This window comes from Carettochelys insculpta, chromosome 11, assembly GCF_033958435.1.
Source record: "Carettochelys insculpta isolate YL-2023 chromosome 11, ASM3395843v1, whole genome shotgun sequence".
In the NCBI taxonomy this organism is placed as follows: Eukaryota; Metazoa; Chordata; order Testudines; family Carettochelyidae; genus Carettochelys; species Carettochelys insculpta.
The window spans coordinates 41300825-41327114 of NC_134147.1; the positions used below are offsets into that span (position 1 = coordinate 41300825).

Sequence of the window (26290 nt, forward strand, 5' to 3'; positions counted from 1 at the left end):
GGCGGGAAACTGGGGAAGGAAAGGGAGGTGGAAGGGAAGGAAGAGAGAGAAGGGTGAAGCTTTGAGCAGCCTTCCAGGGGGAAAAAGCTGCTGTGGTGAGAACAAGGAAGGAGGTCTGGGAAAGGTGAAAAACGGCAGTGAGGGGAGAGGCAATGACCGTAAGGAAAGGGCAGACACTAGAGAGAGCCTTCTGGGAGAGCAGGAATGGGATGGGCCCGTGGGAGCCGATGCACTGCCATAACTTAGTGGGACAGCAAGAGATGCCTCTGAGGAAGTGCAGTGGGCAGGCGTGGAGTGGGAGGCAAACAGGCAACATCTACGAAGCCATCAGAAAGGAAATTGGGGAAGGGGGTAATGGTGTGCCCTGAAGAGAGAGGAGGCCTGCAGTAACAGCAGAGCATGGAGGCCTATTGGGCCTGGAGAAAACCTCTGCCCAAGATCAGGATTCATTTTTACTTTGTGGCTGTGCTCACGAGCAGGCTGGTGGTTTCCATTTTTAAAGTGTTTCAGGGAGGGGTTCTAGGACACTGACAGCTTTCTTAAAATGTAAACAGCCCAATGAAGTATCCCCATACAGCAGGCCAGCTTTGAGGAGACAGCCAGTTTCGCTGCTGAGTGCTTCCTGGACTGCCAGGAGAAGAGAAACAGGTGTCCAAGGAGGCTGCTGTTCTAGCTGCATTCAGCCGGGGACAGTCCGATGGGAAAACCTGCCCAAAATACAGAAAAAATACCCAAGACACATAGAAACTGCAAGAAAGTTAGTCATCACTCACCATAACATGACATCTTCAACATGACAGAGACACTCATACCCCTGGGGCTACAGGGAGGGGAGTTGAAATTTTCAAGCCACCTACGTGTCCTCTTAGTGTAGGGCTGCTCTGGGCCCTGGAGTAGCTTCTGCATGTCTTAGACCACTCAGGGGGGCTGTCTTAAGTTATGACAGGCTGCTGTATGAGTAGCTACCCTGCCCCAAAGCTGCACAGTGCTGGTGCACTGGATGCAGGATGCCCCCTGTGCCTTTCCTTGTGAGGGGGTGCTCAGAAAGTAGGTTTGTGGCTGTCTTCTGTGGCATCTACCCCAAAGGAATCATCCTCCAGTTGATATGGAAATGTGAGGCCCACCACTCCCCATGTAAGAGGGCTGGAGTGCTGAAAAGGAGTCGGAGTGGGAGTTGAGAGCCTCCGCCTGATGCCTCAGCATGAAAGTGTTCTTCCAGCTGAGCCTCAGAAGAACTAGATGCAAAGACATTTTGCGTAATTCATTCTCTCTTGCTTTTGTTTTTAACGAAGACCAGGAGCCTGTGTAATCTGCAGGAATTAGCATGGCTGGGAGCTAGGTGATCCTGACTCCTGGCCTGGCTCTGTTGCTGTATTTTACTATGTACATTTCAGCAAGTCACTTCAAGTTAGTATCTCTTAGTTTCCCCCTTTGTAAAGTGAGGCTAGTAATCTTTACCCTGGGTACCGGAAGAAGTAATGAGTTCAGGTCTATGCAGAGCTTTGAGACTGCACAATTAACATTAGGCAAAAAGAGCAAATTACTTTAAAAACAAATAGAGAAATGATGTACAAGGAGTTGGTGGGCACTGGGGAAGGCAGCCTGGTATTCAGATGGTAAAATGGACAGCCCCAGCTAAGGCTTTATTTTCATGGGGAAATTTATCAATAAAACTTTACCATTTTAGTTATGCTGGTATAACTCCATGTGTGGACACACTTATCCAAAGTAACTACACAGGCAGTTATAGTGGTGTCATTATGACAGTATGTTTCCCTGTGTAGACAATCCCTGAGAGGAGACTGTCTCCATTGTTTTTACCCTCTCCACAGTCCAAGCTACACTGCGATAAATGGCAGTGATGAGAGAAGCTACATTTCTTTTATGAGAAGGTATGTATGACAGAATTGCAAGATTTGGGCAACTAAGGGCTTGTCTATACTATGTGGAAGATTGACCTGGTCAGGGTGGATCTTACGAAACTCAGTTTCACATACCTGGTAGAGATGGGTGAAATCGAACTACCTGTGGTTGGCAGTTGATCCCCTGTACTCCTCAGTATCATGAGAAGTAAGGGAAGGCAGTGGGAGAGTTTCTCCCATCGACTTCCATCTGTGAAGCCGGCCAGGTAAGTCAATTTCAGATAAGTCGATTCTAGCAATGCAATGGCCATAGCTAGAATTACATATCTACAATCGACTTTAATGTCTGCTGTGTAATTTGCCCTAAAAGAAAGGAGAAGAGTTGGGGCTGGGACAAAGGAGGAAGAGCAGTCAGTCACAGATACAGGGAAGAGGAGGAGGAAGGAGGAGTGTTTTTCGTCAGGAAGTCCCAAAGCACTTACAGAGGAGGTCGTTCTCTTCACCCCCATTTAGCAGATGGGGAAATTGAAAAACGGAACGTCCAAGTGATTGATGCCATACTGCTGGCTCTTCCCCAATGTACTGTATCTGTATCAGCCGGAGAGACTTTGGGTAGTCAGGGAAAGGGACAACCTTTTCCTCTTAGTCAGCAACCTGCCTTCAACTGGTGTCATTCGGCTCTTTATCCAGTGTCAAGAGCTTTGCCTCCAGTTCCCAGGAGATTGTGTCATGACTCCTTAGAACAAAACATTACCATAGCTTTTTGCATGGTAACAGTGCAGTTACTGTGAGTGTCAGCATTGTGTGAGAAGTTTGCCACTAATGAGCAGTGATCCATTAACTCCATTCCTGCCAAGGAGAGCAGATGCTCTGCGAGGTTGTGCCTTGACTCAGTATTCCGTGCAGATTTGCACTGAGTGCTTCCTGTTAATTTTCATAGCCTTTATCATTTACCTGTGGAGCTCTTTGAGGTTGATTGTTTTTGTTTGTTTGTTCGTTCCATTTTGCTATTGGTTTCTTATACAGTGTAAAGCCCTCAGCGTGGCAGAATAAAGAAGTCAGTGCCAATGGCATGTATGCTTTTGTTTATAAAATATATCGATATCAGTAAGATTTGAGAGTCTTTCTCTCAGCAAGATAAGAATCCCTCTGAACATCTGTGCTGGTTGCCTGGTGTGCCTGGATGCTGATTGTCAATCAAGATGGGTGGGAGTCTAAGAAGTAAGCAGTGAGCAGTCCCCCAAAGGCACATACCCCGGTGGTGTTCCAGAACCCTACCTAAGCTGCACACTTTGCTTGATATGCATGGGAAGGTGCCAGTTTGCAAGCACAAATGCAAAGGTTTGTGGGATGCATGCAGATCATGAGCACTGGCATAACTATATTATGTACATAAACCACAGTTTATAGCAGGGAAAAGCAAACTTTCCTAGTCGGACAGCTGAAATTTGACCTTTTGATCTCTGTGTACAGTCTGAGTGCCAGTGATACTTTTTAAAGTCTCACTAATAGTCCTCCTTATAACAGCTTCATTAATAAATACATTAAGATGCAGAGCTTTACTGTTTAGGTGCTGTTTGGTAGCATTAGCTTGTCTTTTGTTAATACACGGGCAGCATGGCCTTGAGCAAGCTCCCAGCAGCATGGGGGAGGAGAGGTGGGGCTGAGCTCAGCTCCCACCTCGTTGCTGATGAAAATTGGTTCCCATGCCATTCGTGCACCCGTGCCCAGGGTTGTTGACCCCTGGTCTGTAGCAAGAGGGAATGAAACCTGAACTTCTGTTACCCATCTAGCCAGCGTCCAATCACATTGACATTTCCTCATTTTTGGCAATATGCATGTGCCATGTCCTCCTTTTGGAATTCTGCATGTTCTGTGACTTTGCCCACTCTGGGACTTTTACTTGCTTGCTTGTCATCACAATATGCTTGTCATGAAGGATTTTTTTCAGAGCTGACAAAATGAAGCATTACATGAGTTTCCACTGACTTCAACAGGCTTTGGATCAGACCCTTTCTGAACCAATAAACAAATAGCAGGTGACTGGAAACGTATCTGAGGATTATGGTTTTCTGTGTGTTAATGAGCGACTGAAGGGAGAATTGCACATTAAATCCCTTGGCACTTGTCCCTGAAAAGTCAGAGCTGCCCTGTAGTGAGTGAAACTGCTTTGGGTTGCTACCTTGCCAGGCTTTTACTATCCCAGCTGGTGGGGCTTGCATGTAACTCAGCTGAAGTTATGCAGAAAACCATGTTTGTAAATGTCTTCAATATATGGAACTATTTTGGGAAGATTTCAAACTATCCAGCGAGCATTTAGGCTTGGCATTCAAGCTCCGGACCTTCGTACTCTGCCAAATACATCATAGCCAAGGTTTCTAGGGAGAGCGTTTGCAGAGAGGCATTTGCAGCCATTAGCCTTGAAATCACTTATCTCTGCGCAGCTGAAAATGGCTCTCTTGTTAATACTGTTTTTTGAAGATGGGCCTCAAAGAGCGGATAATCTCCCCGAACAGCACTGACATGATAACATGTATGGGGAGACTGTTGGTAATGGTGTTCTTTTGGTATTGGGGCTGTGATTTTTTTTTTCCTGCCTTGCTTCTCATCTAAAATGCTGAGACGCTGATTGTGAGCTGAGAAAAAGGAGATACTCTTTATTTGCAATAAAGGCACCATGCCCGCTACTGTAATAATGGTGTATTTGATTCCTGTGCACGATTAGTCACTCAGTGCCATTTCCTAAGGCATTAATGCTGTAAAATTGCTATTGTTTAGTTCATAAGTACACCGCATTGAGGCACAACGTGGACACACACTGTGCAGCTCTTTTAAAGAAATGGCAGTGGACTGTGGTAAGTTGGCTTAGTGAAAACAAGGTAACGAGGAGTCTGTTCTGCAGCATTGTGTGAAACACAAGGAGGAGTCAGTTGCTTTGCTGTACTGCCAGCTGCTAATGCGAAGCAGAGATTGGCTTCTGTTGAGGTAAAGGCCAAGCTGGCAAAGGGTAATTGTGGGGGAAGCCTGGCCCCATTGAAATGAGTGGCAAAACTCCTTCTGACTTCACTGGGACCAGGGTTTCATCTGAAGGCTCTTTTCATGGCTTCAGAAGCTGAGCCACTTGACATGGGATGTCAGGTTGGGAGGAGGGACGGTGATGTCTGCGGCCCAGGGCTGTTGACTTCTCTGGGCACTGGGCGGTGTGTGTGAGGTGGGGGCAGGGGAGCGTTTGGCTCTGGCCCTCCCCCCCAGTAAAAGGAAGGGCCTCAGGCAGAAGGTGTGGGGCGGGGCTAGGGGCAGTCAGCATTCAGTGTTGCCTGTACTGCTCTGGAGTGGAGCTCCAGCACTGATTTAAAGATCCCTGGGACTCCAACTGCTGCTCCTGTGGCAGCAACCCTAGACCCTTTTAAATCGCCAAGCCCTGGGTCCACTGTCCCCTTTGTTCTCTCCCTGCTGGGGGAAATGGCTTGATCTTGCCCCATTGAAGTCTGTGGAAGTTTTGCCCTTAACTTCAGTGGGAGCAGGATGAGACCCATGTGGTCAGTAGAGGCATTGGTCCAGAGGTACTGTGGAGAACATTTGAATAGGAGAGCCGAGGCCTGGGTTGGGATATCCCAGGCACTGGGGAAGTTTGGGACTGGTACCTTGAGGATCAGGCCCATTTCTCACAGCTGTAAGTGTTGCAGTGTAAGAGCTCCCCTGCTTTTCCTGCGAGCCCTGTGGTCTCCACAGAATCACCAACTTAAATAATTCACTGGTGAGGGGCACAAAAAGCCACTCCTGGGGACCCTCAGGAGGCAGAGTTTGTGATTCTTCTCTTAATACAGTGTTTCTCAATCTTTTTAATTAAGTACCCTTCAGACTTGTCTCATCTACCCCTAAGGGTACGCATACCACCAGTAGAGAAACATGGTCCTAAGGGAATCCGAGGTCTCGAAACAAGTGCCATTCAACTCTTCCAAATGACTACACCCTTTTCAGGAGTCAGATTTGTTTCACATACCACCAAGTTGCACTTCACTTAAAAACTACTTATTTACAAAAACATGTAAAAAATCACAGAAGACTGCTTCTGAAAGCTTGCTGACTCTCTACCATTTTATTATCAAATAAATGAATTGGAATAGAAATATGGTACTCTACGTTTCAGCATAAGGCATATGAATCAGTAGAAACAAGTCACTGTCTTAATGAACTTTTAGCTTGTACTGACTTGACTAGTGTTTTTTCATATAGTGTGTTGTAATACTCGGCAAATCTGTAGATGAGTTGATGTACCCCCCTGGAATATCTCATGTGCGCCCAAAGATACTGAGAAACACTATCTTAGTGCAGTGCACTGGAGAATGAGGACAAGTTGCTGAGGCTGGAATTAAGGTTCTGTGATTGCTGGAGAGAGCTAGCGAGGACAGTCAAGGGAAGGTTAGACGTTGGGACGCAGGCAATGACAGAAGGAGGAGGAAGAGGAGGATTATCTGGACTTAATCCCACCAATTGATCCTTGTGGTCTCCATCTACCTCCACTCAAGCTAGCAGAGAGTTCAGAAGCAAAGGGTAGAAGATGCTGCACCTTTAAACAAATGGAAAAGTTGGATGAACACCAGCTGCCCGACACACCTCTCAATTCCTGGCCAGTGAGTTTCTCTCTGCTCCCCTCTGTGCACAGTGACACCCACAGGTGAGGGGGACAGTAATGACCTCCACAGCTGTCCTGTATCTTCCTACAAATGACCCCCCCGCCACTTCTCCCTGAACCTGAGTATGCAAATAGCTCGTTTGTGGCTCTTGAGATGCACCAGGAGGATGAGGGAGATGCTGCTGAGCTTGGGCCCTGGCTTTTCCTCAGGAGCAGTCCAGTCCTGGATCACCCACAGAGATGCTGGACCACCAGAGTTTCTGGGCAACTCCCCCCCGACCACCACCAGCTGATGCAGTTTTGCAAGTCCGGGTGTCAGTTGGCCTAGTTCTTTCAAAGCCAGAGGAGTGATGCTGAGTTATATGAGAGGATCTGACCCTAATTGTCTTCATGACTGCAGAAAGGCATCTTGCAAACCTGATGTCAGTTCATGTGCTTGAAAGTTCAGCTTTGAAATCTTTAACTGTCTTCTGGGTTGTAGATGATTGGAAACTTAAAAATCCCCCTTTTGGAAATTCTTTGTCATTTTTTAGCTATTTAAGTCCAGTTCAGAAGGGAACTGTAAGATGAAATTTCTCCTCCGAGAACAAGCCTAGTGGACTTACATTTTCTTGATTCATATGCACAAATCCTCTCGAAGGATGGTCCTGGGGTTAAAGCACAGGACTGGGAGCCAAGAGAACTAGAGAATGTCTCTGCTTTGCCACAGGCTTCCTGTGATGACTCTGTCAAGTCACTCATCCTCTATACCTCAGTTCTCCATCTGCAAACACTTACTAACTGACCAGTTTCTTTGCAGTGTGAGTGAACAGCCATATGTGATGTCTTTATGACTGGTTCCTTAAGCCTCTCTTGATTTTGTTGCTGAGAATGTTGATTCAGGAGTACATTGGACTGTTCTTACAAAACTAATCCATAATAGCATATTGCAGGCTGTTTTTCACACGTGCTGTTACATCTTTGGCAGCTCATTTTAGCAAAAAGGGCTCTGTCCCACTGTGCTGTATGCATCTATCTGGTCTCCTTCCCCAGAGTGACAGTCTCCAAGGCTTCTTGATTCAGCATAGTGTAGCTGAACATTGTGAATCTCAATGGAGAGATACTTAGGAAATAGGACTTACTATCCAGAAAAAAGAGAGGGTTGGGTAAGAGAAGCTTCAAATCCCACATGCTTTCCTCTCATCTTCCCAAGGCAATGCTGTAGTAGGAATTGTGTCTTGCTGCAGGATTTGCCCATGAGCGGCTTGAGGGAGAAAGAGCGATAGAAACATAGGAATCTTGTCTTGAGTATCACCCTGAGCCCTGACCTACAAACATTTTACCAAAGTCAGTAGCTTGACTCGTATGAGGGGTCCTACTGACATCATCGACGGGAAAATCTTACAGATGGCTTTAAAGGGACTGTTTACCAGAGTAAAGTCATTCCCATGTATAAGTGCTGGTGGCTTCTGGCTCAAACTGCAGGTTATGATTTTGGAATATTAGGAGATTTGAGTCAAGCCTCACCCATGTGGTGTTTTGGGCTGGTCTGTTTTTGTTAACACAGGTGTAGCTCTGTATGTAATACCTTCCTGAAGCCATGCTGCACCAGGATAAGTCACATTTGTTCGCTAGAGAAACATGTCTGTTCCAGGAATTGACAGGCATCTCCATCACTGTAGCTTCACTTGTAGCAAAAAACCCAGAAGAATAGAGTCCCAAAGGGAAGCAGCTATGATGTGTGTGAATATTTTGATGGTAAATAAATAGTTCCCTATTTTGTCCCAAAATCATACACAGCTTACATCCTCTTTTCCTCACTGATGGGTTTCTAAATATCTTTACCTGCTTATAACTGTAAAAATCAAAGGTGGCTTCATAGCACTTGAAAACAAACAAACTAAAAGCTATATATGCCTGTGTCCGGGTTGTCTGGCTAAACCACACTATGGCGGTCTGTCATTTGTTGCAAGAAATCTCAGTTGTGAAGAGGGAGTATAGATAGTTTTTGTTTTATTTTTGACTCTAGACCTCTTAGGACTTATACACTTGAACCACTTTTCCAAGCGACATGTTATTTTGTCAGCTTTTTTCACTTAAATTTTTGCGTGGCTTCCTGTTTACACAGCACCTAAATATGGCCGTTGGCTTTTTTTTAATGCGGTGACACAATGATGTCTAAAAATATTTTAACTACTGGCTTCGAATGGAAAGGATGTTACTGTCAAGGAGGCACAGCATAAATATCCTGCAGGTTCTCCTCTGCACAAATGTAAGGGAGCAGGATATCATGGGGAATTAGTCTCTGTGGCTAAGGAATGGGTTTCTTGCGTTTTGGAATGTGTTTTAAGAACTACTGAGGTTGTGCAAAATATGCCGTAGTAACCCAGCCTTGAGAAATCACGTACATACATTTTGTGTGCAAATGATGTTTGACGAGTGAGATTAAAAGTTTAGTGTTTCCTCCATTTTCATTTTGTCTCAGGGTAAAAGCTAGTCTAATGTTAAATGAGTGTAAATCCAACGTGACTTCCCTGCATCTACTTGTGGTTTACTCCTGCATAACATGGAGAATAATTTGACCTTAGTCTTTTAAGTTTGTATGCACAGTTCTGCCCCTTTCCCCGTATGTTGTCGAAGGCTAAAGCATGTGTATGTCCCAGTGCTACTAGATGATAAATGCAATTTGTACTGACAAAATTAAATGCAATGTTGAGACCCCTCTGAAAATATAAACAGCATTTAATCCAGTCTTAGCTCTGCTTTGCCTTGGTCGATACAGAAAGGAATACCTATTCCTGTTCTTTTAGTGCACTCCTTTTTCATTGAGCATCTGCATAAGTTACCTGTTTGCATAATACCTGCTGGAATTGCTTGTCTTTAAGCTCAGATAGCTGCAGTAATGTCTAATCACTGCCCTGGACAACCATTCTCTTCGCCTTCTCCTCTGCTTCTGAAGTGCATAAATCTGTATTAGGTAAGAGCCGGCCACTTGTGCTGAGAGAAACAGGGTGTGCTGATGTCTTTGGAAAACATGAGAGTCCATATTGTGCTTTGTTCCACTGGGTTTTTTGGCTCCAGGCAGGAGAGCAGACTAGAAACAGAGTCTTGAATGTATTTAAGTTTCTCCTTACTTCACCATTTTCCTAACTATAAATAGTGCCACCTCCTCTTCCACCCTATCATTGAAATTAGGGCTTGGGTGTACACAGTGACATTTTTTTTTCCCCTTTTGCAAAATGTAGTCCATGTAAGCGTGCATTGGCACACAAGGCAAAAAAGCATTTTGATTAAGCTGAATTACTTACAAATTCATATCGGTCTCCGAACTGCTTATAATACCTGTGTCTTATCTTTGCCAGGGGTCCTCTTGTAATAGATTCTTTAGTAAGAACTGCCAGTCATTCTGTTTGTATTAACAAGGCACAGAAAACAGAAGATAGGAATGTAATGGTAGGAGATGGGACCTTACAACTGTTAGAGCTATTGTGTCAAATCCTGATTCCTACGCAGATCTTGATTAAACCGGTTGAAATAACTGATTGGCTCTTTGTTCTTCAGTTCTAAAAAACAGGCCTCTACCGCTTGAGCTGAAGATGATCTCCCTTAGCAAGGTCTCTCTTTATTTCCAATGACTCTAGAAGGAGACATCTGTAAGTTGTAGGGGACAAGGACTGTCTTTTTGTTACCTGCGTATACAGCCCCTAGCACAATGGGGCCCCAATCCCTGACTGGGTCTTATGGGGAACTGCCCCCTTACAAAATAAGTATATCGCCCTCTATACTGGTGCTCAGCACTGGAGTCTTCTGTGAGATCAGTGGGAGACAAAATCCTTTTCCTAAGCTGCAGCAGCCTCCAAGGGTCCTGCCTGGTGTGAGTGAGGCTTTGGGAAGTGAACATGTCCAGTCTTGTATCCAGCAGAGCAGTCATGTGCCTACCCTGGCCCGTGTGTTGGAGAAGGTGTGCAAAGTGGGGTGTGTGAGGAGTTTATTCCCGTGGTTAGGTTGAATGTGTTTCCTACTGCCCTGTAGTAACCTGAGGTGTGTGCCTCGGTTTCCCTAGGCTCTGCATCAGTGCATAATGGTGAAGGGAGTTTGAGTGTGATGACTTGTCCTATTTGGGCAATGGCCCTATGTGCTTTTTATAACTTAGGCAATCAGGTGACCCCTTTCTTCCTCCTGGAAACAGGGCAAAGGAGGAAGGAGAGGCCTGGCTGGTTTGAATTGGAACTGGGCGGTTGGTGGGGGAGAGTCTCGTCTGGCTGGAGAGGGAGGAAGGATGGCCAGGGCTCCGGCTTGGGGGGCCTCTTCTCTCCAAGGTGGAGTGTACTGGTGACTTCTGATTGTGTCCCTGTCTACTAATAAGCCTTGTGTTCTTCCTGCTGCATGAGAGTCGCATCTGATTGCAGATGGGGTGTAGGGCCTGGTGACCCCCATAGTCCACGACAGAAGGACTTGTATGGTTTTGTGGCGCCATCAAGGCCTACCCAGAAGTATGCTGTTTGGGCCTGCCATGCCCACAGGGCTAGGGCAAGAGTTGCCTAATAGCATCAAGATTAGTGGAGAACCTAAGGCACAGAACTCGCCTCTTTCACCTCCTGGCAATGGATAGGCTCGTTCAGCTCAGATTTTTTTTTTTTTTTTTTTTTTTTTTTTTTTACAGCACATGCAGGAAGTGAGAGATTCCCAGTGTAGAGCAGCTAGACAGCAATCTTGAATGCATTGCCTCAGTGTGGCGCTCTTGGACCTGTTTGGCTGTGGCATTGCCTTGGATGTCTCTTGGATGCGTAAGGTGCCTGGAATAGACGTTTGAGAAACAGGTTCCCAGTGTTTCTGTTTCGTGATCATTTTGAACATTGGTTTAGGGTTGTGTTCTTTTCGTTAATAGTTATGAAACTGGGGAAAAGGGGAGCAATCCCTTTAAGAGCAGTGTGGGGACTTACGTGTGACTGCTTGCAGCACTGACTGCTTGTGTGTGTGTTTTGCTGAAGAGGCTGCTTTGCGGCTGGGCCCTGGGAGATCTCTGCTTCTAAGAAGCCCGTAAACAAAAAAAAGTCACAAAATAGAGCATGTTCCCTTTGGAAAGCTAAGTCTTGTGCTTAAAGGTGTAACATGCAAATGTAAAACTGATGTCCCTCTAACTTGTTCTGCCTGTGCCCTGGTCCCTGTCTGTGCTGAGTAACGACATTCTGCCTACGTAAAGCGTTTTCTCTTGTTTCACGTGGGTGAGGCATCAGGTTCCAGTCCTAAACTGTTGCATAGCACCTGGTGCGCACCGTCAAATGTCAATGGGCGTAAACTGACAGCTTGCAAAGGGCTTTGGGATCCTTCTGGAAGAAAGGTGCTCTGTAATCATAAGTTAGTCATTATCTCTCGCCTTCCAGGCTCTGCAAGCTATAGTGGAAAGTCCCAGGCAGAACTAATGACTCACTGTGGATGCACAGAGTCTTGATACAGGACAGTCTGAATGACTGAGGAAGGTTCAGCTGATGTGATAGAGATGCCCCAGTTCTGCAAAGTGGCCATATTACATTTTTGAAATAATGTAAATTGCTTGAAATCCAAGGAATCTCAACAGCAAGACCCCAGCTGAGGGATTAATTCCAGGAGCTGTATCAGTGCTTTAATTTTCATGAATTTGAATAAGAGTCAAGGATGGGTTTATACTTCTTAACTATTTAATGATTTATGAAAAATATCCATGTGTAAAAAAGGCTTGCTCTCTAGTTAAAGTAACAGTCTAGTGTTTAGGGTCCTGTTTCTCCTATGTGATCCTGACTGAGTCATTAATGGCTTGTTTTCTTCTGAGTTGCTAAACTCCTACAGACTCTTGTCAACTTCACTTAGACTTTGGAGGGGTCATCTCTTTTCAGAATTAGTCACCCTGTGCCTATATATCTCCATCTATAAAATGCGGGATCTCACTTACTTGCCTAACTCACAGGCATGCTGTCAGAGTTAATTACTTAATATCTGTAAAGTGCTTTGAGATTCTCAAAGCACAGAATTGCACGATTGTTGTATCTTTTGCACTTCAAGGCAGCATTCCATTTTCGGTGACACAATGTTTACATCTATATATTTTACAGGGGAAATGTTTTTACTTAATCCCATGTAATGTGACAGTTCCAGCAGTCAGAAGGGATCAACATGATTTCATGGGGTAAAAACGAAAGCAGCTATTAATTAAGTAATGGTGACACCGCTGCTATGTCAGTGCAAGAGATGGGCCTGTGATTTAAGAACGCTAACAGATAGACACTTCGCAATGGGGACAATTGGCAACCATGTGTCAGAGGCAGAAAAAGTGAAAGTTGATGAAATAACTAATCTATGGTAGCACGTGCACTCATAAATAAATCACAATAACTTAGCAGCTGATGAAGCTGTGATCGGATTGTAATGGATTTAAGGGCTCCAGACAAGGCACATAAATCACCTGCTCAGCTCCTTGGTACTTAGCCCCCTAGGCTTTTATCTGTGAAACCAAAGGTGTGGAGCAGTTCAGCTAAGGAAGGTTCACCTTGGCAAGCAGTAGCGTTATGCCAGGCATCCTTTTTGTGGGCTGTTCAGTAATGGATCTCTCTCTCACAAATGGTCACATGATATTACAAGGTTGTATAGTTATTTCTTAATTCAGGCCTTGTCTAGTTATGATTTCTGTGCTGTATATTGTCTAATACCAGGATAGCTTTATTCCCCTTTTTTGTATGACTCTAAGCTAAAGTAACATAAGCACATTTATACCTCTGCAGTGTCATCAATTACACTGGGATTTGTGCATCAACAAGCCCTTATCGATTTCTACCAGTCTTCACATGTTCCATCTCTTGCTCAGAGGGAGAGGTTTTCTCAGGCTTCATCTGTGAAGGGGCTTATGTCACCATTTTGGGTAGCATCCCAGCCCCATCTCAGGCTTATTTTAAAGTAAAATCCTGTAATCTGACACGTCTGGAGCTGGACGGGTGCCGGATCACCAAATTTTCCAGACTGCTGTACGTCACCATAACCCCAATGCCCTAGTTCAACCCCCACTGTCATGGCTCACCCCTCCCGCACTCAGCTGTGGCTCACCAGTCCTGTGCGTCCCCAGCTTCTCTACCCTGCGCTCCTTCAGCGTCTTCACCTCTGCCCTGCACTTCTGCAGCGCCTTGTCTCCCACTGTGTTCCTGTAGCGTCTCCTCGACCCCTGCCCTTCTCTAGTGTCTTCACCTGTCCCTCCCACATTCTTGCAGCATCTTCACCTCTCCCCCCCACTCTTCTGCAGCTTCACCTCCTTCACATGCCCCAGCTCAATTCCACCCCCTCTCCTCCATGCAGCCCTAACCCCCTCCAGGCTTAACCCCCGCCCCCCAGCCCACTCCAACGGCCCCAACCCACCACGCAAGCCCCCCGACTTACGAAAATTTTGAGGTACGGGTATCTTGGGGGATGCTGGACCATCTGAGGCCGGATTAAAGGAATTTAATGAACTAAGCAGGTAAGTTGATTTCAGATACACAATTTTAGCTACAGCAATTGCATAGTTAGGAGAAACTTATTTGCAATTGACTTGCTTGGCCAGTTTCACAGAGGGAAGTGAACAGGAGAAAATCCCTATCGACCTCCTTTATTCCTCATGATATTGAGGAGCACCGACCCCAGATAGCTCAATTTCATGTGTCTCTACCAGACACACGAAATCGACCTCTGGAAGATTGACCCTGACCGGGTTGATCTTCTGTGTAATGGAGACATACCCTTAAAGTGCAAACTATAGGTTGGATTCTCAGCTGGTACACTGGATGCAAGCAAGCAACATGCATTTTAATATGGCTACATATGAATCCAGTAGAACCCCATCTACTTGACCCTCCATAACCTGGCTCGCCACATCAACTGGATAACCAGCACACATACGTCCTAGAAGCGAAACAAAAAAGCAGTAAAGTAGCACTTTAAAGGCTAACAAAATAATTTATTAGGTGATGAGCTTTCGTGGGACAGACCCACTTCTTCAGACCATAGCCATACCAGAACAGACTCAATAATTAAGTCATAGAGAACCAAAAACAGTAATCTAGGTTGACAAATCAGAAGAAAAATGATCAAGGTGAGCAAATCAGAGAGCAGAGGGGCTGGAGGGGGAGGGAATCAAAAATCAGATTAAGCCAAGTATGCAAAAGAGCCCCTACAGTGTCCCAGGAAAATTTGCATCCTGGTTCAAACCACATGTTTATGTGTCCAGTTTGAATATGAAAGAGTTCAGCAGTCTCTCTTTCCAAAGCAGTGTGAAAATTCTTCTTCAGTAAGATGCAAACTCTTCAGCCATTAACAGAATGGCCCACTCCATTAAAATGTAGACTAACTGGTTTGTGGATCAGGAGTGTTTTGATGTCTGTTTTGTGCCCGTTAATTCTTTGTCTGCGACAGTTTGAAGTCTGTACAATATACAAAGAATCAGGGCATTGTTGGCACATGATGGCATATATGATGTTAGTTGAGGAACAGGAGAATGTGCCTGTGATTCTGTGACTAACCTGGTTAGGTCCAGTAGTGGTATCTCCAGAATAGATATGTTGACAAAGCTGGCAGCAGGCTTTGTTGCAAGGAAAAGTCTCAGGACTGGTGTTCCTGCGGTAGGGACTGTGGCTTCTGGTGAGAATCCTCTTAAGGTTGGGATGTTGTCTGTAGGAGAGAACAGGTCCTGTCACAGAGGGCCTTCTGGAGTGTGGCATCCTGACTAAGGATCGGTTGTAGGTCTTTAATAATGCATTGCAGTGGTTTGAGTTGGGGGCTGTAGGTAATGACCAGTGGTGTTCTGTTCTTGGCTTTTTTGGGCCGATCTTGGAGTAGCTGGTCTCTGGATATTCGTCTGGCCCTGTCAATTTGTTTTTCATTTCTCCTGGTGGGTAATTCAGGTTTATGAGTATTTGGTAAAGATCTTGTAGTTTTTGGTCTCTGTCAGTTGGATCAGAGCAAATGTGATTGTACCTAAGGGCTTGACTGTAAACAATGGATCTAGTTATGTGTGCAGGATGGAAGCTAGAAGTGTGTAGGTAAGTATAGCGATCAGTGGGTTTCTGGTCGAGCATGGTACCGATCAGGCCATCCTTGATTTGTACTGTAGTGTCCAGGAAATGCATCTCTCGCATGGAGTAATCGAGGCATAAGTTGATGGTGGGGTGTAGATTGTTAAAGTCTCTGTGGAATTCTTCTAGAGTCTCTATACCATGGGTCCAAATCATAAAGATGTCATCAATATATCTTAAGTAGAGGAGGGGTAATAGGGTATGAGAGCTGAGGAATCATCGTTCCAGCTCAGCCTAAATATATTAGCATAATGTGGGGCCATGCAGGTGCCCATAGCAGTTCCACTAGTCTGGAGGTATAAATTGTCCCCAAATCGGAAATAATTGTGTGTGAGAACAAAGTTACAGAGGTCAGACACCAGACTAGCTATGGTGACATCAGGGATAGTATTCCTGATGGCTTGTAATCCATCTTCATGTGAAATTAGTGTACAGAGCCTCTACATCCACGGTGGCAAGGATGGTGTTGTCAGGAACTTTTCCGATGTTTTGTAACTTCCTCAGGAAGTCAGTGGTATCTTGGAGATATCTGGGAGTACTGGTGGCATAGGGTTCGAGGAGGGAGTCCATGTAACTGGGTAGTCTGGTGGTAAGGGTGCCAATACCCGAAATCATAGGTCGCCTGGAGTTCCCAGGTTTGTGGATTTTGGGAAGTAAATAGAATAATCCAGGCTGGGGCTCAGATGGTGTGCCTGAGTGAATAAGGTCCCAAGTAGCAGCAGGGAGTTCCTTAGGTGGTAGTTGTAATTTCTTTTGGAATTCCAAAGTGGGGTCAGAGGAGAGAGGTCTGTAAAATGTGGTGTTGGAGAGTTGTCTGGTTGCCTCCTGTTCATAGTCTGACTTTGTCATGATGACAACAGCACTCCCTTTGTCAGCTGGTTTGATTATAATATCTGGGTTATTTTTGAGACTCTGGACAGCATAGCTTTCAGCATAGTTGAGATTGTGTCTCATTTGGCATTGTTTGTGCATAATGTCAGTCTGAGCACAGTTGCGGAAGCACTGTACGTAGAAATCCAGACTTTCACTACGGCCATCAGGGGGAGTCCACGTGCGGGGTGATGTCTTCTGTGACCACTAGATGGCAATGCCCTGCTGCACTTTCCCATTCTCTGCTTCATCTGAATTTCTGCTTATCTGATATGTTCCTGGTCCCAACTGGATTGCATAAACGTGGTTCTGCTTTAGATGCGTCTAGGGACAAGGAAAGTTTGCTGCTCTTATAGAGCAGGAGACTCCCTGGGAAGCAGTGACTCGGAACAAGTTTTCAGGTTCATAGAAGTTAATGATCTGAATGTGAACACCCGATGCGGCACCTTGTCCAAAAGAGCCAATGCCATCCTGAGATGCATAAACAGTGGAATCTCAAGTAGGAGTTAAGAGGTGATTTTACCTCTACATCGAGTACTAGTGTGACCTCTGCTGGAATAATGTATATTTTTGGTGGCCCCGATTCAAGCAACATGTAGGTAAATTGGAGAGGGTTCACAGGAGAGCTGGAGGATGATTAAAAGATTAGAAAACATGACTTACAGTGATAGACTCCAAGAAACTCAGTCTGTTTAGCTTGATTGAGAGTCCATAAGAATATACATTGGCTTGCGAAACCTTGGGTTGTGAGTTCAATCCTTGAGGATGCCATTAAGGGACTGGGGCAAATAGATGTCAGGGATGGTGCTTGGCTCTACCAAGAGGGCAGGGGACTGAACTAGATGACCTCCCGAGGTCCCTTCCAATTCTAGGAGGTGTGTGTGTGTGTGTGTGTGTGTGTGTGGACTGAAGTTAGACACTCCCAACAGAAAATCAAGCATGCATCTTTGGCAGTAGGAGTATTTGGGGGCAGTCTGGCCTATGTTACATAGGAGGTCAGATTCGCTGATCACAATGATCCTTGCTGACCTTGGAATTGCTGAATACATTTCTTGTTTGTACCCAATGCTGGCAGTACCACCAGAGCATTAGCACATAAGAACATGGCCAGCTGTGTATGTAAAGGTATTGGTGAGTCTGGTTTAGGTTCATGACAACGGCCCAATGCAAGAAGTAATTGCCTGTGGAAGCTTTTAAGCAGGGTTTTCTCCATTCCCTCACCACTGACTTATTCCTTTCTTTCTAGATGACGGAAGGCAGGCACTGCCAGGTGCAGCTCCTTGATGACAGGAAGTTGGAACTGCTGGTTCAGGTAAAAATCCTGTCTGAGGCATCCCTAGCATCTCTTTGCCCATTACGGCCTGGTTTTATAGTGACAGCTACACTTTTTAATGCATTCCGTTTTAATGCATTTTACTAGCTTAAATGGACACCAAGTCAGAGTTTCCATAAATGTCCATAAGTAAAGCTTTCAAAAACTCTGCTAAGTCTCATTTTCTCACAGGTCTAAATCCTATTGGTTTTTGAATGCTAGTGCCAGTTTTGAAATGGAACTCAGGCCCTTTAGTTAAAGATGCACATCTAAAAGCTTTTGTCCAGGTCTGTGTGACTAACACATCCTCAGATTAGTTATGGGGAGTGAAATTAAAAAATCTAAACCAGACTGCATCTTTTGTTGCTTGTTTGGACTTCGACACTAACTGGGTCTGTTTGGTATCATTTTCATGTTCCAGCTGTGATATTTGGAAATTTTTCAATAAATAGGTTTTTTTTTTGGTTTTTGCTTTGTTTTTTAAAGTTGTTCCTCTAAAGTTTATAACACCTTAAGCTCTTTGAAGTTTCAATTTTCCAATTGTTCTGAAAGTGATCTGGGCTTGGGGTTGTGTTTTGGGGTGGATGGCACCTTTATGTAAGTGGAGAGGAGATAGGTCCCGTTTTTCTGAAGTGTAACACTTTCTGTATTAAAAAGTCCTTCCGACTTTAATGGCCGCAAAAACCTGAAATCAGTCCAGTCTTTCCCATAGATTAGCCACTCTTTTCCTCTACCTCTTTATACATTTCAGCTGATTTGTGGAGGCTAAAGAACTTAGTTGCCTCTGTTTCCCAACCACTTAGTCATTTATATCTGGTTCTAAATGTCTGCAGTTGTGATAGGTAAACTGGGGTTTAGAGTCTTGGCTGTACTGGGAAGTTAACGCTTAAGGGCACAAGTCCTCATGTGACCCCGCTGGGTAATAAACAGCATGAAGGTACTTCAAACTACATGGCAGCTGTCCCTTTTAAGGTAACATACCCAGAGAAGACTAATTTAAAAATAAAATGGCAGAGCTGAATGTAATGATATGATGATGATTCTCTCAATAGCCCAAACTTTTGTCTCGGGAGTTATTGGATCTGGTGGCATCACATTTCAACCTCAAAGAAAAGGAGTATTTTGGGATAACGTTTATAGATGATACGTAAGTATCTGTTTCTTTTTTTAAACAATGGGTGAAATGCTTGTTGCAAGCCAACGTCTCAGTCCATCCTGCAAAGCATAGGGGTTAGACTCCAAGCCAAGCCACAGTGTTCTAAAGGTGACTCCCACTTTCAAAAATGTTTTCCTCCCCCACAGAAAGATCCTCTGCTGAGTCAGGATGATGCACTATGAAAAAAACAGAAGGGCAGTTCTATAAAATCCCCCTGGGGTTTATTTTACCCTTTCTTATGTGTCTTACAAATGAAAAGTGGGAAAGTGGAGTCAGTATTCTCACTTCCACACGTGAGCTTGCTCCCGCATCCTATTCTGTGCCTAAAAAAATTTGGGGAATAGGGAAGTATTTTTAGTATTAATCAGTTGCATCATTTCAAGGGCAGCAGGATTGTAGGTGGGGAAGGGCAATGCCTTCCTGAAGTGCCTCACCTGGCTTTGCCCATGCTCTGCTGGGGCTGCCCCCAGTGCTGCACAGCTGCCTAGCACTCGGGGGACAAGGGGAGGCTGCAGCTTTGCCACTCGCCTGGAGCTCCAGGGTCTGTGCTATCTTGGGCTGTGGGCCAGCAGCCCCATTGTGTGAGGGATAAGGTGGAGGGAGTGGGCAGAGGCCAGGGGCCAAAATGGGCTTGGGGGGGGGGGAGGGGGCAGGGCGGGGCTGGGAGTGCTAGCCTTCTCAGACTCTGGGATCACCTACCACCCATACATCATTTTGTGTTTTCTGGCCTCAAACCCAGTATAAGCAAATCTTTAATTCCAAACTAGTATAGTAACAGAGAAATATGCAGTCAGATAACATAGTAATAAACTCTCCCTGTTTCTGTGCCTTTTGCTTATTTTTGTAGTAGTCTAAAACCACTCTGTAGTCTGCCAAAAACAGCCGCAAAAGTAGCATGCGTTTTAACTCCACAAATTCCTCCGTCACCCGGTTGCTGGTGACCTCCTGTCTGACTAAAAACAAACAGTCCTGTAGTACCTTCAAGGCTAACAAATTCCTTTTATGAGGTAATGAGCTTTCATGATCTTGTTCCTGGTTTTTTATTACCAGGGCTGACATCCCTGTCATACCTAGAACATGTCTTGCCCCTTTCGGCACACATCCAGTCGCTGTAGGTTACAGGAGATCAACCTTCTTCCCATTGTACAAAGCTGTGCTTCAACCCTTCCTGGGGCTCTGTGTATGGGGTAGGAGGAGGGATAGTGGAAGATGCTCCTTAGAATGAGGGATATTAAAGATTAACCAGTTAACTGGTGTGGGCTAGAAGCAGGCGCTGCAGGCGGGAGCGCTCCTGCTGTGCTGGCATAGCCCTGTTTGCAGCGGCCCTTGAGGGGAGAGTCACCTGGGGGGAACCCTCCAGCCCAGTTGATGGGCTGTTTCAGCCAGGATGGAGCATGTCCCCCACCCGGAACAGCACTGCAGGCACGGAAGCGCCAGTTGGGCTGGAGCAGCCCCTGTCCCTGGCATGCTGTGAGTGGGGCACTTCAACCTGGCAGGAGCAGCCCCCCCAGTCCGGTTAATTGTTTAACCAGTTAACAATTAAACAGGATTTTACACCCCTACTTAGAATGTCGTGGCAGCTGGACACCACCTGTGCATGAGGTGGGCTGCTTCTGAAGCCCTGCTTGGCCCTGCCCACGGGTATGTATTCTGGAGAGCTGCTTTCCTCTTGGGGACAGTTTTTAGACTGTTTTTGTTATATCCTGGCCCTTTCTATTGTTGGAAAATGTTTTCTTCCAGCATTTCTTCTACAAATACCTCTGGGCTGATGTTTATATTCCTCTCTAGAGAACTGCTACAAGACTTTTCTTGTGTTTGTAATTGCTTAGTGGCAGTCTCATCTGCTGAGCTGTTCCAAAGCACTGCCTGGGGGTGTGGGTGTATCGAAGGGGCTGCCAGTATCCTGAAAAAGCATGCAGAAATTTTGACAAATCCCAGAGAATTTATAGCTATCTGCTAAAGTCACCTGTACCCTCCTACATGCCTGCCAGCATTGGTAGTGTGAGCCCATCACCAGTAGGGGGCAGTCAGCACTCTACTCTGTGCTGGTTAGGCCTCAGCTGGAGTAATGTGTCCAGTTCTGGGCACTGCAGTTCAAAAAAGTTGCGGAGAAATTAGAGAGGGTCCAGAAAAGAGCGACAAGAATGATTAAAGGGCTAGAAAATGTGACCTATGAAGAAAGGCTGAAAGAATTGGGCTTGTTTAGTTTGGAAAAGAGAAGATTAAGGGGAGGCACGATCGTGGTTTTCAGGTATCTAAAAGGGTGTCATTAGGAGGAGGGAGAAAACCTGTTCTTTTTGGCATCTGATGATAGAACAAGAGGCAACGGACTTAAACTGCAGCAAGGGAGGTTTAGATTGGACATTAGGAAAAAGTTCCTAACTGTCAGGGTGGTCAAACAGTGGAATAAATTGCCAAGGGAGGTTGTGGAATCTCCATCGCTGGAGATATTTAAGAACAGGTTAGATAGATGTCTATCAGGGATGGTTTAGACAGTACTTGGTCCTGCCATTGGGGCAGGGGGCTGGACTCGATGGCCTCTCGAGGTCCCTTCCAGTCATAGTATTCTATGATTCTATGGTGTTTCAGCTTTAGGCCTTTCCCAGGCTAGCATCTCTCATGGATCACGAAGGACCTGTCCTGGTGAATGCCCAGGGCTAAGTGCGGGGAAGACCACATCCCCTCATTCTGTTCCTGCTTGTTACTAAAGATTGTGAAGGTCCCTGGAGATGCTGAACTGGTGCAACCAACTCAGTCTTCAGTAACAGAGACTGTACAAGTGCCTATGGTTGAGTGACTACACTGACAGGCTGCGCTGTGAAATGTGGACACCGTGCCATTTTCTTTGATTTGACTAGACAATTATCAGAAACCAGCCTTACATCTTGGGCGGGGGCGTCTGTGTCACTACTCAGATTCTGGGAAGTTAAACCACTGCAGACATACTAGGTCTGGAAGCAGTCTGTTTCAGCCTTGCAGTCCAGATCCTCAGCTGGTGTAAGCTGGAGTGGTTCTTTCACAATCAATGCAGCTTCTTCAATTTAAAAGTAGTGTGGGATCTGTTTAAATTGGGGCAATGTCAGTTCTTCTGAACTTCATGGCTCATCTTCATGTGACATGTTTAGAATGGAGGTGTCCTTGGTTTCCTCCAAGTCCTTGGTGTGAAGCATATTGATGTTGGAAAGTTCTGGTTAAAAAAAAATAAATAAAACAGACATTTGGCCAAATCTTGTCTGCTGAGGAGTTGAAAGTTTTGTCCCTGACTTCAGCGAGAACAGGATTTCTTGGCCCTGCCCTTTGCCAAGTGCCCATTTAGCAAAGCGAGCGCTGACGGGTATCTGTTTTAGTATTATTAATGGAACTTGTTCCTCTCCACCCTATGCTTCCCACCTCTTCTCTCCCTACTCCTCTCCCCTATTTGTTCCTACAGAGGCCAGAATATTTGGCTACAGTTGGATCATAGAGTTCTGGACCATGACTTGCCCAAGAAACCAGGTCCAGCAACTTTGTACTTTGCAGTTAGGTGAGTATTAAGTGTTTTCTATGAACTACATGGAAAAATGACCGGCTTGGGTTATTATGACCATAGCTTTGTATTTGAAAGGGTTGATAACTAATTTGATAGAAGAAATAAAAGTAAAAGTCAACGTGTTATTTTTTAGAAAGCAATTTACTCTTGGATAAATACTGTTTAGCTGTAAGATACTTGGGAAGTTTGTTTGTTCCCTTTGAAAAACTAAATGAGATTTTATTAAATTAAACAGAGATTGTCAATATTTTGAAAAGAATCCTATGCTTCAAGAGCTCCCTTGCCTGAATTGTTACTAACAACTTTGATGCGTTAAACTGAACTAATTCTTATTGATTACATTTACTTTTCTCCATTTAAGCTGACTGGTATTATTTTATATTTCAGTCAGTCTGGCTGATCTTTTCCACTCTCCAGTACTAACGTGTCACAATTTCTTATTAGGTTTTTGCTAAGTTAAATCTTTTGCAATACACCTGGAAGAATAGCAATTTGTGTAGCATGAGTAGGTAGGTACCACAAGGCTGCACTGTTTGTGGTTAGGACCTGGTAATGGGTAGTTCAAAATCAACAGTACCTGGTGTACGCTGCATATTCTTTTATTCTTGTTAGTTTTTTTTGTAGCTTCTCTCCTTCTCCTGTTCTTTAGACCCAAAACCTAAAATAAGTTTATTTTTCATTAAATATTTTTTAATTATAGACCTTTCATCCCTCTTAAATATTCAATGCCATTGACTAGGAAAATAAGAGACTGAATTGGAATATCAAATGTTAGTCACGTATGTGGCCATGGGGTAAAAATACTGTCACTGACTTGGCCATCGAATCGGTCACATTACTAATTTTCCCCGGTCTTTCATGAAACATAAACAAGTCTGTTCAGTGAGCTCCATGTGTCCAGAACCATGTGCCCTTGGAGAGATTGAACTAGCCTTGGGCTGCTCGGATGTCAGCACACAGACTGTGCACAGCCAGTTCAGGAGTGGAGGTAATCACAGTCTTCCTGCACTGTGCACAGCTTGGCTGGGGCTGAAGATCTAGGCCAGAACCTAAGGCTACATCTACACTACCAGATAAATTCGATGTTATTAAATTCAGGTTTTATAACTCTGGGTTTTGTAAATTCAATGGTGAATATCCTCACTTCCCCACAAAGTCCACACCAAGTCGACTTAATGCTGTCACAGTGAATGGCCAAATATTGACTGTTGCAGCAGTGCATTATGGGAACCTATCCCACAGTTCCCTCAGTCCTGCATTCTGTGCCTTCCCCCTGGGCCCTGCTGCACCCCCACTGCCACCGGCAGCACTCACCCTGCTGCCTAGTTCCTGGGCCCCTCAGCTTGCAGGAGCTGGGAAACTGACTGGCATGGCTGCGCCTGGCTTGCCGGAGCCAGGTGCAGCAGCGCCATTCAACCTCTAGAGGCTAATGAATTCGATTCAAAGACATGGCGCTTCCACACCAGCCTTCATTTGAACTTTTAAATTCAAACTTGACGCTACGCCCAGCCGGTTTCAATGATGTTATGATATCGATATTAGTGCTCCCTATGTCGAGCTAATGGTATTTCAGTGAAGCCAGTCACTTGGTACAATCGATCGAACTGCCTTACATTTGAATTTATCTGGTAGTTTAGACATAGCCTAAGATACAGAAATGTTCTTTACAAGGTAGAAGACGGAAAGCCCTGAAAGAGTTAATACAGAGGGAAAGAGCTGACTTAGGAGGAGAAGCTGCTGACATCTGATTTTAAGCCCAAATACTTAGGGATAGAGTTTGCCTCTTAAAAACTGAAATAAATTATTTTCAAATGAGCAAGTAACTAGTGCATGGAGAGGCCTTCCAAAGGAGAAGAGGACAGAGAAATACTTGACCATAGACAAATTATATAGCCCCACAGAAAATATGTATTCTAAGACAGGAGCCTTTACAATCTGTATGTATTTTGCCACAATGAAACAGTAGTTGTGACGTGTAAGCGATGGTGCGTTTTTGCACCAGGGCACATGCCTTGGGTGGTTAGCACCCACACGCTTATCTCTTCTCAACATATGTGCCTTGTCATCTCCTATTCTTTAATTAAACCCAGATACAAGGCATCAAAATGCTTGATACAGCACTGTGCACTCACAATTTCAGCGGAAAGGCAGGAGTGGGGGAGGGGCAGGGGCAGAGAGAAGCTAGAGCGCTGTGTTCAAACTTGGTAAAACACAGGGTTGGCCAGGGTCTGTGCAGGCCATATGGCTTTAAAATTCAGCTTCGGACCAGAACTGGGGTAGAAATGGTGCTGGTGTTTCTTACTGCACATCTCCTGCCAGTTTAACTCCTTGTGGTTTTTGGTTTTAACAAGCCTTGTGGCCGCTTGTCACATTTTTTTGTCTATATTTATTTATAAATTGCTTGGTTTTGCAATAGGTGCATGGAACAGCCACGTCATAAACGCAGCCAGTTTCAGTTCCTGGCCTGAGGTAAGGGGCCAAGGAGATTGGCTTGGGGTGAATGCGAACATTCGCCTTTTGTGCAATATGCCATCTCCAACTCTTTAACATCTTTGCCAGAGGAAATTAGCATCCTCCTTGTTGGGCTTTTATAAAGCCTTGTTTGTCTGTCAAGGTCAGCTCTTCGGGACAGGGACTGAGGGGTCTGTTGTAGCTGAAGCACCTGTCATGACTGCACATACTATAAAACAGCATTTGGAAGTACCGTACAGTAGTTTTGCAGTGTCAAGTTGCATCCCCTAGAGTCAGGCCTGTCACCAGGGGAAGGAAGGGAAGGCAACTGCATAGGCGCTGGGCGTTTCAGAGAGGCCCAGAGCTCCAGGCCCCTTTGAAATGCTGCAGGAGTGTCACTTTGCCAGTCCGTGCAGCTTCTGAGGGCTGGATGAAGGCAGGGGACTCAGCTCTATGTTCTGGACAGTGCTAAGGGCTCACTGACCTTGTTCCTGACCCTTCTGCCTGAGGCTGAACGTTTCCAGGGGTGTAGATCTGGGCTGTCAACACCTTGAACTCTGGGCAGCAGGGCCAAAGGCCACTGTGGGCATGAGGGCAAAGTCTCCTGGGATTGCCGAACTGTTTTAAGTGGCAGTGTTAGGCACACTGGATTCCTCGTATAGTTGGGAATTGTGCCAGGCAATGCACCATCAGGTTCTTAAGATTTGGACAACTTGTCCCACCATTTACAGTGTCTCTAATTTTAATGAATCCTTTTCAAAACTTTTCCAGAGATAAATGTACACGGGGCAAGTCAGGCAACTCACCTTATAGTTAAAGAAAGTCGCATGTAAGTCCTTGTTGTCAGACAGCCTATTCACTGTTTCTTTCCGGTGCCAAAGTACTAGCATTTACATGAGTTTAGTTACCTAGGGCCTGATTCTGATACCATTCACCTAGGTATAAAAGTGTGAATAATTTCCTGAAAGGCAGCAGAATTATATTGGTGCGGAAAGGCTGAGCGATCAAACTAGACCCAGAGCCTCGCTCTGTGTTGGGGCTGTGCCCAAAAGTGAAATGAATTAATAATCAATTAAATATAATTTTGGACCAGCTCTTCTGAGAAATAAATGCCTCCAGGCAGGTGCCAACCACCCTTAACTCTAATTACTTGGAGGGTGCTCAGCATCTCTCAGGATCAAACCCTTACCATCTGTGAAGTGCACCATGAATGCGAAGTGCCATTAAAATGTTAAGTGGTGTTATCGTCATTAAGAAAGCTAGATTGTACAGTTTACATTACAACAAAATGTGAAGGAAAAATGGTGCTTTCAAGAAATCAAATGGGTTTGTAAAATGTCAATTTCTTGCACATTTCCCATTTTTAATGATTTTTTTTTTTAAATGGGTTTAGCTACTGTGGAGAAAAGTTCTCTCCTTTTACT

General features: G+C 45.0%; 1 protein-coding gene across 7 annotated transcripts in view; it reads left to right on the forward strand.

Annotated features, from left to right (window-relative positions):
* Positions 1-26290, forward strand: part of FRMD4B (FERM domain containing 4B) — a 139265-nt gene that overhangs the window by 15192 nt on the left and 97783 nt on the right. For 6 of the 7 annotated variants that reach the window (XR_012647005.1, XR_012647006.1, XM_075005688.1 and 3 more), the window contains exons 2-4: positions 17665-17730; positions 18783-18877; positions 22317-22409. Coding sequence is in view for 5 of the 7 variants with exons in the window: in XM_075005688.1 (XP_074861789.1) it covers positions 17665-17730; positions 18783-18877; positions 22317-22409 (254 nt within the window). In the remaining 2 variants the exon portion in view is untranslated. Of the gene's footprint in view, positions 1-17664; positions 17731-18782; positions 18878-20453; positions 20528-22316; positions 22410-26290 lie in introns of those variants that run through there. The other variant, XM_075005692.1, reaches the window with a different exon arrangement.